A 12,047-nucleotide genomic window follows, 5' to 3' on the forward strand; every position below is an offset into this window, starting at 1 on the left:
ACCTCGCTGTTATACGTCATATGTGACATATACTTCGTAAAGGAGATTCAGAAATTGATCTTGGGGACAATGATTCGGAGATTTCAAATAACCGAACGGGTCTGTGGAAAAAAGGGGGGCCTCTAAAAAAAAAAAAAATAATAATAATAGTAAAAGGAAAAAAGGAAAAAAAGGAAAAAAAGAAACGAGAAAAAAAAAAGAAAAAGGTGGGATCTCTACCCCCATCAATTATGAATTCTAGACTACTAACCATCGTAGGGACATTTGTGGGTGCGTCATGCATCAATTAGGCCTCCTGTTGACTGCGCCGCACCCAAAAAGAGAAATAGGAATTTCTTTTTCTTTTTTTTCTTTTTTGACCACCCCTTCGTTTCCCCCCATCCCTTGGTCATTCTCCCCAGTACTAAGGACGATTTCTTACGGAGGATTAACTTAACTCTCGGGATCTTGTTGGTCCAACAAACTTCTGCCGCCTCTCGATGAGCTGGGGCAACCTTTATGGACCCTCTAATCTTTTCCGCTTCGGCCCAACGAATCGTAGTTAGACTTGAACGAGTCCATTCGCAAGTGGAGTCGATCTACCTGCCTCGTGGTCAGCACCACCCATGGTTTCAAGGCTCCGTCCAAGATCCGAGAGGGCTACACCCACGCTCAAGTTTGGATACAGCCTTCCATGTTGGGCATAGGAAAGTGATCCGGCTTCTGGCGCTAAAATGGATGACGTACGATTCGTTGAATCTTATTGACCAAAGAGCTTCTCGTTCATCTGGGAATCGCCAAGACCGGCAGATCCCAGGGAATCACTCTCTATTTTCAAATAAAGGGCTGATGATCGTTTCCGATGCATTCCACACCTCGTGGGCAAGTGGGCTTCAGTTTGGGAAACCCTTACGCGCGAAATATGGCAGGCTCCTTCCTCTTTTCGCAGGGGGGAACCAAGAACCGAACCGTCCTTTACGGTTCTGGGTGTTTCAAATTCCGGTAAAATTCATCGGTGGAAACAATATCTCAGTTTCCTGTGGCTCTCGATTTTCTTGGAGGTTTTGAGCCAGTCTCACCATGTGGCCTGGGGTTCCTCGGGTCCACCTGTTGATAGATTCTGTCTGTACGGCTATCGGCTCGATAAAAGTTCAAGAAGACCGAAGTTCTCTCTAAAAGCAATGCCAGCCAGCCCAGTTCGATACATGGGTAGCGCAGCGCAGTATCACTACTATGCATGACTGGTTCCGGCCTATCAGAAAGACTCCAGCGTCAAGCAAGCCCGTCTATTAGTTAGGATAGTAGGTAAGGGTGTCGGGGGATTGCTAATTGCAAATTAGAACAGAACTTGTAGGTCGGGAGGGCCGGAAAATGCACATAGCATCGCGCCAGACCCATCGTAATAACTCGTTGGAGGAAAGGCGCTACACCCGTCGTAATCGACGCCCCCTCTTACAGGGTTTTCTGTCCTCTGCGCACGCCCATTGGCGTTCTTCACGGCCGAGGGACCGTTGTTTAACAGGGGGATTTAATTGTTGGGAGCTCATCTGCTCGGGTATCGACCCTTACTCTTAGCGACAATCTGGAGACCCAAGCTACTATTAGGTATTTTAGGCCCAGAATGTGCCTAGTTCCAAAAGTACCCGGCCAGATGAGGCTTTGCGGGCTCACCTTCCCGCAAGAACGAGCCTTTTTCGTGGCCGTCTCAAAACGAAGGATACAACTTCTCCTCTATCCACCCGCTTTCTATCAAGTGGTTCCTCCCTCGTTCGCTTGGGCATGCACACCATATTTTAGTGCGATCCACGCACATGGCATAACCAAAGTCGAATTCTGAGGTCCTGGATGATACGATCCCTGTAGCCCGCCCCAGAAACTTGGGATGTATCACATTCATCTCTTCGATGTTTATGCTTGTCATCCCCCAAGGACGCGCTACCCCTCACCCTCGGACACTCAGTCGGCCACTATAGCAAGCACATGATGGCTTCCATCCCAGACCCCCAGCCTAAGAAACGAGAGTCCCGTGCTGGGACGCGAAAGGTGACGTCTCTCTCGGCAGAACAACTCGAAAGAAAGCGCGCCAACGATCGGGAAGCCCAAAGGACTATTCGTCAGCGGACAAAGGAGCATATCGAACGTCTGGAGCACCAAGTAGCGGAGTTAAAATTGAAAGGGGAACAATATGATCATGTTGTCCGAAGAAACACTGCCTTAGAAAACGAGATCAGGGCTTTAAAACAACAGCTAGCTTTGGCAAGAAGCGGACAAGCCTATTCAAGCCCAGGTGTGTGATATCGTCCTTGCCGCTTGTCATGTGGTGCGGTTGCAATGCGATCATGACTGACCGTCTCTGGAGCAGCCGAGGGCTCATACAATACCCCTTCCGGGCCAGTGCTTCCTTCTCAATTCACTGAACCCTTGAGTGTAAATCCAGTTTCCAGGACCCCATCGGCTCTTTCGGCATCCAGCCAAGTCTCTGTTGCGCCTGACTGGCAACAGTACGGTTCCACAGGGTCACCTTCTATCTGTGAATCGTCGGACGCAGATTACTCGAATAGGGTAGAACCTTTTATGTTCGAAGGCCAGTTACAAACGTCGAACCCGATGACTGTTGCAGCACACCAAGCTAGCTTTAATCGCCCCGGCGGTCGTCCTCCTGATTCCAATTTCAACTCATATTCACACTTGTACCCTGGAGGTGGTCCCAGCCAAGTACGCCGAGGGGAGCATCCACACAACCCTCAACACGTCGTGCAATGTGCGACGAGTCAACGCTCAATGTCCGTGCCAACTATACCATCAGAACGGGAACTTCGTGTGTATCCCGTTATTCATGCCCCCCAACAATACCAACAAGTCCCGGAACAACCCCCAAGAAACGATTACAACTATGACTGGGATCGTCGACAGTGATTCCGTTGGCAGGTGGTCATTAAAGGTGGTATTTTTTAGTTGGGGCCTAAATACCTACGAACAAATTTGCCACCGGTACCCAGTACGCGATGAGCCGTGCGGTTGACGCACGACCAAACATTCGACCTTCTGTACCACCTGTCCATGGGTTATCAATGCGTACGCCGGTCTTAAACGCCCCTTGCCGTGGTAACTAATTCTTCTTTTCTACTGTCGGCTCAAATGCATGGAAGGCCCTTTGAATGGCACCTTACTCACTATCGCTATGGGCCTCCAGATTCGGCATTACACACTATAGCGGGCTACTTTCTCTTATCATAAAAGTGATAGACTGGAGTATAATACCTAGAAACTGATCAGTCACCCGCCTGACGGAAATGATTAATGATAACTGCCAAACCATTTACATTACGAAGTCTAGAAGTAAATATGTTCTGTATTCCGGTGCAGGGCTCTCGGGCATTCACGATACCTCGAATATGTACTAGGTTTGCCCGGGGGTTTTTTTTTTTTTAGAACACCGATGAGCTCAGAAACGAGGGAATGAATTATACAGTAAAATCCTTCGGCATACCGGTGCTGACGCTTTCGACCCCACCAAAGGCCAAATTTAAAGTAAGGGACAGAGTAGTATGTCCGGCCTTATCGAACGGGTTCGACTTATCAGATAAAACATATCACATCACTCTACAGCAAAAGTCTGTCTATAAATAGAATGTTCAACTGCCGGCTGTTTTTCTTTGTTTTTCTTCTCTTTTTAAACCCAATGCTAGTTCATTATACAAACTGTTCATAACTCTAATATCTGCAGAAGTGTATCATGTATCTTGCGGTCACCAAGCGACTACATCCCTCAAAGACACACGCCAGGTATCTAGCAATATCAAAAATAACAGTGATCCACATTTAGTTAGTTTTAGTTAGTATACTGCTTCTGCAGAAGTTTCGCGATGGTCTGCAGCTGGATATTGCTGGTTCCTTCATAGATAGCGCCGATCTTGCTATCACGGAACATCTTCTCCGCGATACCCTCGCGCACAAAGCCCATTCCGCCCATCCATTCTACTGCGGAGCCGGATACGCGGCCTGCAACCTGTGATGCATAGAGCTTGGCCATTGCGGCGTCCTGGACGAAATCTTGACCTGCTTCCTTCTTGCGTGCGGCATTATAAACTAAAGCACGTGCTGCAGCAATTTCAGTGTAGGCCTGAGCCAACTGATGCTGCATACCTTGGAAGGTTCCAATGAGCTGGCCAAACTGACGGCGGTCGTTCCAGACATAGCTGTCGTCGAAAGTTAGTAAAAGTTCTTCTGCATGATGTCAAAAAAGCACGTCCGAGATGTCCTTACCGGGCAGCGTTCTCCCAGGCACCCAGTGCTAACCCAGTCATCTGAGCAGCAATACCAATGCGACCCTCGTTAAGAACGCTGATGGCATATTTGTAGCCCTGTCCTTCTTCACCCAGGAGGTTGCTCTTGGGGATCACCACGTCGTCGAAGTTGAGCACGCAGGTGCTGCTGGCGCGGATGCCCAACTTCTTCTCCTTCTTAGCAATAGAGAACCCTGGTGTATCCTTCTCAACAATAAAGGCAGTGATACCTTTGTACCCTTGGCTGGGGTCAAGGTTGGCGAAGACGATGAATACACCAGATTCCATAGCGTTGGTGATCCACATCTTCGAACCATTCAGCTTATATCCATCGGTAAGCTTCTCAGCCTTGGTCTGCAGAGCGAAAGCATCCGATCCAGACGCAGGCTCCGACAGACAGAATGAACCCACAGTGCCGGTGGACAGCTTGGGCAACCACGTCCGCCTCGCCTGGGCATCACCATATTTCATGATAGCCGTGTTCACGAGTGTGTTATGAACATCGACCATGACACTGACGCTAGGGTCAATCCTTGCCAGTTCCTCGATCGCCACGATGGCGGATGTGAAGTTCATACCCGCTCCACCGTATTCCTCGGGGACCTCAATACTCATCAACCCTTGCTCGAACAGTTGCTCGACAATGGCCGGGTCCATGGCTTCCGCCTCATCCATGTCTCGGACTTTAGGTCCAATCTGCTCCTGAGCGAACTTTGACACTGTGTCGGCCATCATCGACTCTGTTTCGGAAAGAAGGGTGATTGGGGTTGGTGTCAGATTGGACAAGTCGACATCCCGCCGGCGGGAAGTGGTAGAGAATGCATGGGTACTGTATATTCAACGGTAGTTAGTGATGACATGCACACACATTTTGAGAGCCCATGCTATTGGACAAAGCAGTAGTGAGCATGCTACTGGGGAAACACACCTCCGAGCTAAATGAGAGGGCAATGGCCGTCTTGCGGCCATGCGGAAGGAGGGAGTAGTCCGGCACAAAGGCCGCAACGCACGGGTGATGGACGCCATCGCAGGGGACTGAAATAGGTAAGTTAAAATTAGCTAAACGCACGGAATCAAATGCTTGACTGCACAGAAAAGAGGGGGGAAAGAAAAGAGAGGAGAAGTGAGCTGGGGAAGAAGAGGGTGTTGGAGCGAAATCACGAGGGCGCCGCAGATGAACCTCGGTTAACCGCGGCCCCCAGCATGTAAGCTTGCTTGCTTCCCCATGGCTTGCCCGCGGCCTTACTTTCAATGGCCCGCGGGACCAGAATTTCCTCAATTTCGCTTTACTACGGAACAAAGATAATCTTCCGGTGATCTGATTTTATGTCATGATCTACTCCATTTATTCAACATTGACCACTTTCTCTGGATCGAACGCCTTCGACTGAGCGAAGTAGTACCCCCTCTGATTCGCCACAAGTCGTTTCTCAGTCTTGTCATCTACGAAATCGCAATTGTAGTGCGTATGTCCAAATGCCCACAGACACACCTGAGTATTCTTCCAACATGGTTCTTCTGCGATGTCCGTTGCGAACCCTGAAGAGATAAGGCTGTTTGCATGCACGGGGTCAACAGCGGCTGCGGCAAGGGTTGGACTATGATGACTTAATATCACTATCTTGCGACGGGGTTCCGACTTCACAATATGAGAAACCTGATCGTTAAGCCATGTTCGATCAGCCTCATGGGCGGCGCAATGGGCCTCAACAGTCCAATCCTCAATGTGATAAAAATCATTAAGGCCAAAGCTAACATGAGTCTCTTGGCTTTTGGGGACTCTGGAGTATAGTGTGCAGCCCAGAACGGTGATGTGAGGGGAGATATCGTAGCGTGCCTGATCCATAAACACAAACTCCCCCAGGTGCTGACCTTCCTGTGTTCGTTTCTGGTAAATAGTGTTAGAGAAGTTTTGCATTTTTTCCCTTGCAGTCGTCCAACTGGAATGGTAAGGCTCGTGGTTTCCTAAGAGGAAAAAGACGATCTGAAACTTTTGAAGCTGAGCTTCAAGAAAGATAAACAAACCATCGTCTTTGACATTGCCGATATCGCCCAGAAGCGCCAGGTAGGGCGCTTTGGGAGCGATGTCAAATAAATCGTACGCCTTGGGGGCTTCCAGGTGGAGGTCAGACAGGATCTGTAAAGACGCCATTCGACGCAAGATATCTGTGTCTTGAGAGCTGATGTTAAGCGCCACTAATACTGAAAAACTGGAGCTTGTGACGGAAATAGCACTGCCTAGTAGCTACGTGGTGCTGTTGGGAAAGATCGTATCTCTGGTTTGCGGAAGAATCCCCGACCAGCAAGAGGCACATCCAGCGAACGACAGACACAGAATATTCAGGAATGTCCCAACAGAGACGAAATATTCACATGCAAATTGTTGGTGAAGTTTGTTTCCATTTGCTTCAAGCCACTCATGGCACAAAAGACGATCGACCTTGTGGCGGTGCATTCTTCATGACACGGTGGCGCAGCAATGTTGAGACCCGAAAGGGGTGACCCAATGCTTACCTAATCTAGAGTACATTGTCACTTTGACAACGTCATTGGCTGTGACGACGCGCCCCTCCAGGAAGACCAAGACTTCTCTTGACAGAGATATATTGCTGCCTCTGTCCTCCAGAGATTGAGTACCTTTTGATTATCTTTTTTACGGCTACATTATTCTCAGTGACTTCTTGTTTAGAGATCATCACGCCAGAGCATTCCGTCTTTCTTTACACCAACGACTGTTGTCATTTTCCCCGCAGTACCAACAGACATCCGCTTTGGGTAATAAACAGGGGTACAACTTTATCTCAGACTCTATCAATATCATGTCGGGCACCGCTCATGACCCTCGCCTTCTCTACAGCGTCAACAACATAACTGCTTTCCATATCCAAAATGGCGAACAATCTGAGCTCACCCCATCAGGGCCTCAAACCCTTTCCCTTTTAATGGTTCCGACAAGTACTTCTACACCTCAGAGCTCTCATGATGCACCAGCAGAAGAAGATTTCTATCTTCATCTTCATCTCCCTCCGGAGTTGGATCTGGCACTCCCAGCCTCTACTCAGATCTATCATCAGCCACCGAACAGCTATTTGATCCCCCGCTGGGATTTGGGTCCAGATGCAGGCGTGTTCATTCGCATACAATTTCCGGCCATCGGGAGCGGCCCCGATAAGGTATCTCAGGAAGATGTGGATACTTTTGAGACCATTCTGGCACAGTGTACCGCATTCCTGGAGCGTGCAGCCCCACCAAAAGAACATGCTCCGTACAACCCAGCAGACTTTGCGCCAGGTGCAGGTTATGTCTCGTCCACGAGTCCTGATCGGAAGGACCCTCATGGGCGGATAGTGCTTGTTGATGAAGAGGATGGCAGTGTTGTTGGTGAAATGGAAGGTTATGATGTGGTTGAGAAGCCTGGTGTGACGCCTGGCTCTAAGAGTAAGTCAGTCATATTCTCTGTAGGCGTGACCAATGCTTAACTTTTCATTAGGGCCGGTGGAGGTAGAACTCCCTGCGGAAGGCGAAGGCAACAAAGTCAGTGTCAGTAACGTGTCTGAGGAATACTTGCAGATGGCCCGGCACCCTGCGTATAAGAACTCAACACTGGTCCAAACCTCTGCTACGGCCTCTCGTCTGATCGTGACTGGTTCTTCATATGTTGCCAATATGATGAGTAGTGGGGCCGAAACCTTTACCAAAAAAACCAAACCTAACCCGAAGCCAATGACTTTCTCTGAGGCCACTCACTCAAGGGTTCGTAAGGTTGGGAATTTCACTCATGGTGCCGCCGGCCTCTCAGCCAAGACTGTTGGCCAGGTCGGTAAGGTTGCGCAGAACTTCGGTGCTTCGTTGACCCGTCGCAACCCTGATGCAAGGCGCAAAGGCGACAAGGCAGTGAACGGCGACTACAAGCCGGGCATACTAAACAAATCAATGATCGCATTCTCGACACTGGCAGACGGTATTGAGCAGAGTGCCCGCACCGTACTAACCCACGGCTCTGCTGCTGCCAGTACGATGATCGGGCACCGGTATGGAGCTGAAGCTGGCGCCGTGGCGAGCGACTTGACCGGGGGTGTGAAAAATGTCGGACTGGCCTACATCGATGCCACGGGGGTCAGCCGTAAGGCAGTCCTCAAGTCCGTAGCTAAGGGTATGGTTGTCGGGCGCATGCGCAACGGAAAGCAAGTTCTAGTCGGTAGTGGTGACGGCGGGGATGTGCCCCCGGCTGCAGGAGGACGGAGCAATAGCACCTCAGGACCAGGTGGACGGGATCCCGTTGCCAGACGTCCATCTCCCACCCCTACACCACCGCCCGCCTATGGTGCTCCGAACACAACGTCGCTCGGTGGAATAAGCATGTCAAGGGGGAAAAATTGAATAACACATGATAAAGATATGCGGGGATTTGGGCGTAACTCTCGACTTTCTATTATTTTGTTTTCTTTGTTTTGTTTTTGAAGAATTGAATTTAAATCCTGTGATCATCATTTCATGATCTTCCTGTCACTCGGAGCTTTATGTCAGTTACAGCGGGCTTAATGTTTAAAAATGAGATTCCTGTACATACCTATTATGGAACATACTTTATGTCCGAAAGTCATATTAGATATTTGAAAGAACTATCCGTTTTAAGCATTGAACACGAGAAATTTCATGAATATTTCTATTCGCTTTGCCCTGTCATGTGGATAGTAGGTTGCCTTGATCGAGGCCCACTCTCCAGCCTATCAATGATTAAGTACGGAATACGGAGTACGTATGGAGTAGATGTATCTCGGAATCTCCGCATCGCTACTTACTGGGTGGATACCTCCAATAATAAGCTACGTAAGAGAAATCTTCTCCGCAGTAGGGTCCAAATGTTCAGCCAATATCCGAGTAGAAAATATTCCATTGGCAAGGTGTGGGCAGAAAGCAGACTTTATAGGCTTACCACCCCTGGGATGGACAGCTCGTATAGTTATTTTTGTATTTATCTAATCTTTACAGTAAGCATGGCAATAAAGTTTCTTTACTGAAAGTACTACCTGGTTCATGTTACGGTGAGAAACTCTGAAGTGCCCGGGGCAGGGGGCTCTGAGAAAACTGCAATATTTAGAAAACCATCTATGGTCTTGACCCTCAAAAGATCATTCTATAAGGATGAATTCTCTTACGTTATAAATTACTTCAATTAGAATGTGTTCTATCCTACCAGGTGAGTGCCGTATGTTCCACCTGAATCTCTTATACTGACTATGATCAGAAGTGTCTCAGCATGAAAACTACTGTCATATCTATCCTCATCCTCTCCTTTTTCTCCTCCAACGTTGCAGGTGTGAAGCCTTCCCGCGGTCTGCTGCCTGCCCGGCGGCCCGAACTTCACCCTTTAGCTTCTAAGGAGCTCCCGCCTATCCCAGGTGTAAGTCAACCAAGCCACGAGATGATCACAGATTCCATAACTGACTGTAGGAAAGATCTGTCTCATGGTGATGGTACCAGCAAAGTCAACTGAAAAGCCGAGGCAAGTATGTAAAGCTGTAGAAGGATCGGAGTACAAGGTAGGATTCCACATACCTAGCAAAGTCTACGAAGAGTCTTGTGATGCTCAATCTCCGGTAAGTGAGCCGTTGGTATTTCCTTGTTGTCTGTTAACTAACCGTAGCAGTGCATTAATTCGGGAAACGATTGCTTTGTTAGACTAATTCATGTACCAGGCGGCATTAATCGTGCCGCTACAAAGATAGTGGGAGCAACATGCCGTTGACGAGGTTCAAGGAGAATAATAAGAGATCGAAAGACAAAAGGAGAACACCAGTTGGTAGGAAACTGGATGCACTGGGGTTAAGTATCACATACATAGTTGAAGGGATTAGATATGTTTAACCATGGATACACATAATGTATAATGGCTGTGCAACTTCTTGAAAGGGGTTCTTATCTTTGTATATAAAGATGATAAAAACCAAACGAGTGGTCGATTCCGAGAATAAATTCAGCTTGTATAACAAGAAATAGACCCCCTAAACTAGTCGTGCATGGCTCTAACATATTTCTATGAGCAGCCTCTACTTATAATAGGTACCGCCGCTTCTATAGGGTTTCGTGTGAGCGCTCAGGAACCGCAGGTCTATTAGCATTTGTCTGTTGCCCGTACTAGGATGATCCTGGAGGCGAAAGTTTAAAGGTCGGCTAATCCGAGATTGCCCTGGATTGTACGGAGTAATTTAAGTCGGATAGAGGATGGAAAAGTACAACACTATGTTTCCACTGAGAAAGGTACGATGGCCTGTTGATGACGAATTTCTCCGACTAAATGCTTTGCGTGTACTCCGTACACCTCGCTATTCATCGCCTTTATTGGAATGAATTGCTCTGAATGCTGGGATATCCTTGCTGGAGGGACCCAGCCCTGTATATTTTATACCCCACTGTTGTGCACATATAAATACCTATGCAGTGCTGGTGTCAATTTTTATTCACCGAGCTAAAGCTCATGCTGAATTATGACAGGGAACCTTAAACCCGGAACAATGGAGATCTGCTGTGGAATGCGGGACTTAAAGAATGAAGATAAGATAGATCGAAAATATGATCGATAAACCAAGGGATATAGAATTTAAGCTCGCGAAACCATCAAGATTCCGATTAGTTAACCATCCAGTCAAGCACAATTGGTGGGCAGAAAGAACTCTGGGTCAGTGACACCCCTACCATGGTTGAGGACGGAGTGGAGGTTGGGGGTAAAGGGGGTTCGACTGTTGCCATAGATACTGCTCGGTTGGGCTTTCTATTTGCTGTAAGTCATTCGTTAGGGTAAGATGAAATAGCAGGAGACTAAAACCCAGTTGAGAACCACAAGAAATATGCAAGTCAACATCAATCATAATAAATCCCTGGGTTGGAAGTAGCAGGGGTACGGAGGGCGCCGAACATGTAACCCCGTCTCAAGGACCAATCAAACCCGGCGGAATCATCGCACTGGCGCTTCAAGATGACGATCGGCTCGCCCCAGAGGCTCTAGTGAACTTGCCGTCCCGGGAGATGAAACAGTGGTTCGCTTTACCCCTGATGACTTGGCAACCCTCATTTCCCTTGGTCGGTCTAATTTGAAGACACCAGTCGGAATCTAAATTATGGTTCTCTTTAAAAAAACAAATAAAAAGAAAAAGACAACATTGTTGTTAGTAGAGGTGATATGTGTCTCCATTCCGTATGTGGTGTACGAGACCTACATATTATTGCTGTAATCGCACGTACGTTGTGGATGCAGTAGGGTAGATAAATTAAAGTACCTACTAGTTCCCCATCTTGGGACCTGTTGATAGGTAACGGTTATTAGGAAGCCTTCATGCCTCAGGACGTAGCAAATGTTGTTTGACGACGCCCCGGATATTAATCGCTATAAATATCTTTGGATTAGCGCCTATATTATTCCCAGCCCATCAAGGTAAGGGACAAGAACACGTTCAGACGCTTGAGAATAATGGATGATCAGGTCATGTTTGCTTTCGGGAATCTTGACTCTCGAGAACCAGAGAAACAGCAAGTGGATTATCCTACATTATCCACTCAACTATTCCAGGAACGGCATTCTAAAAGATACTGGTCCATATCCAAGGCCCGGAGATTGAGAATCATCTCTTCCGGTTTATCACAATTACTGGAATGACTTTAATAATTATATGGACTCTCAAGTCATGTCATAATCATGATCAATATTAGTCGTTAGTTGATTGTTGGATCCATTGACCCGCTGAGGTTGACTGACTGGCTTACTCTTTTTTTTTTTTTTTTTTT

The 12,047-nt window shown here is 47.8% G+C and overlaps 5 protein-coding genes across 5 annotated transcripts; 4 read left to right on the forward strand and 1 right to left on the reverse strand.

Moving 5' to 3' along the window:
* The first annotated feature begins 1,757 nt into the window (after positions 1-1,757).
* BDV38DRAFT_130125 (bZIP transcription factor) lies at positions 1,758-3,073 on the forward strand. The gene is made up of 2 exons (XM_032051278.1): positions 1,758-2,266; positions 2,342-3,073. The coding sequence occupies exons 1-2, from the start codon at positions 1,960-1,962 to the stop codon at positions 2,893-2,895; spliced, it is 861 nt and encodes a 286-aa protein (XP_031918779.1). The 5' UTR covers positions 1,758-1,959; the 3' UTR covers positions 2,896-3,073.
* Positions 3,074-3,811: 738 nt separating this feature from the next.
* On the reverse strand, positions 3,812-6,417 carry BDV38DRAFT_267885 (acyl-CoA dehydrogenase/oxidase; the record flags this gene model as incomplete). The annotated part of the gene is made up of 4 exons (XM_032056668.1): positions 3,812-4,178; positions 4,246-5,094; positions 5,194-5,300; positions 5,629-6,417. 4 exons carry the CDS (start codon positions 6,415-6,417, stop codon positions 3,812-3,814), a joined length of 2,112 nt encoding a protein of 703 aa, XP_031918780.1.
* Positions 6,418-6,926: 509 nt separating this feature from the next.
* Positions 6,927-8,824, forward strand: BDV38DRAFT_130302 (senescence-associated domain-containing protein). The gene is made up of 2 exons (XM_032051281.1): positions 6,927-7,703; positions 7,756-8,824. The coding sequence occupies exons 1-2, from the start codon at positions 7,085-7,087 to the stop codon at positions 8,643-8,645; spliced, it is 1,509 nt and encodes a 502-aa protein (XP_031918781.1). The 5' UTR covers positions 6,927-7,084; the 3' UTR covers positions 8,646-8,824.
* A 701-nt stretch (positions 8,825-9,525) lies between these two features.
* BDV38DRAFT_278235 (uncharacterized protein) lies at positions 9,526-9,994 on the forward strand (the record flags this gene model as incomplete). Its single annotated transcript, XM_032058669.1, has 3 exons — positions 9,526-9,669; positions 9,725-9,865; positions 9,965-9,994. 3 exons carry the CDS (start codon positions 9,526-9,528, stop codon positions 9,992-9,994), a joined length of 315 nt encoding a protein of 104 aa, XP_031918782.1.
* Positions 9,995-11,659: 1,665 nt separating this feature from the next.
* BDV38DRAFT_235611 (uncharacterized protein) lies at positions 11,660-11,968 on the forward strand. Its single transcript, XM_032053365.1, has one exon. It carries the CDS (start codon positions 11,734-11,736, stop codon positions 11,917-11,919), a length of 186 nt encoding a protein of 61 aa, XP_031918783.1. The 5' UTR covers positions 11,660-11,733; the 3' UTR covers positions 11,920-11,968.
* Positions 11,969-12,047: the final 79 nt, after the last annotated feature.

Source organism: Aspergillus pseudotamarii (assembly GCF_009193445.1).
Source record: "Aspergillus pseudotamarii strain CBS 117625 unplaced genomic scaffold BDV38scaffold_4, whole genome shotgun sequence".
Classification (NCBI taxonomy): domain Eukaryota; kingdom Fungi; phylum Ascomycota; class Eurotiomycetes; order Eurotiales; family Aspergillaceae; genus Aspergillus; species Aspergillus pseudotamarii.

What these genes read in the sequence shown, in the direction of transcription:
- BDV38DRAFT_130125 (XM_032051278.1), top strand. Translation starts at nt 1,960, where the DNA reads ATGATGGCTTCCATCCCAGACCCCCAGCCTAAGAAACGAGAGTCCCGT. An exon ending in ACAAGCCTATTCAAGCCCAG is followed by an intron (nt 2,267 to 2,341) that starts GTGTGTGATATC and finishes TCTCTGGAGCAG; the next exon opens with CCGAGGGCTCATACAATACC.
- BDV38DRAFT_130302 (XM_032051281.1), top strand. Translation starts at nt 7,085, where the DNA reads ATGTCGGGCACCGCTCATGACCCTCGCCTTCTCTACAGCGTCAACAAC. An exon ending in TGTGACGCCTGGCTCTAAGA is followed by an intron (nt 7,704 to 7,755) that starts GTAAGTCAGTCA and finishes ACTTTTCATTAG; the next exon opens with GGCCGGTGGAGGTAGAACTC.
- BDV38DRAFT_235611 (XM_032053365.1), top strand. Translation starts at nt 11,734, where the DNA reads ATGGATGATCAGGTCATGTTTGCTTTCGGGAATCTTGACTCTCGAGAA.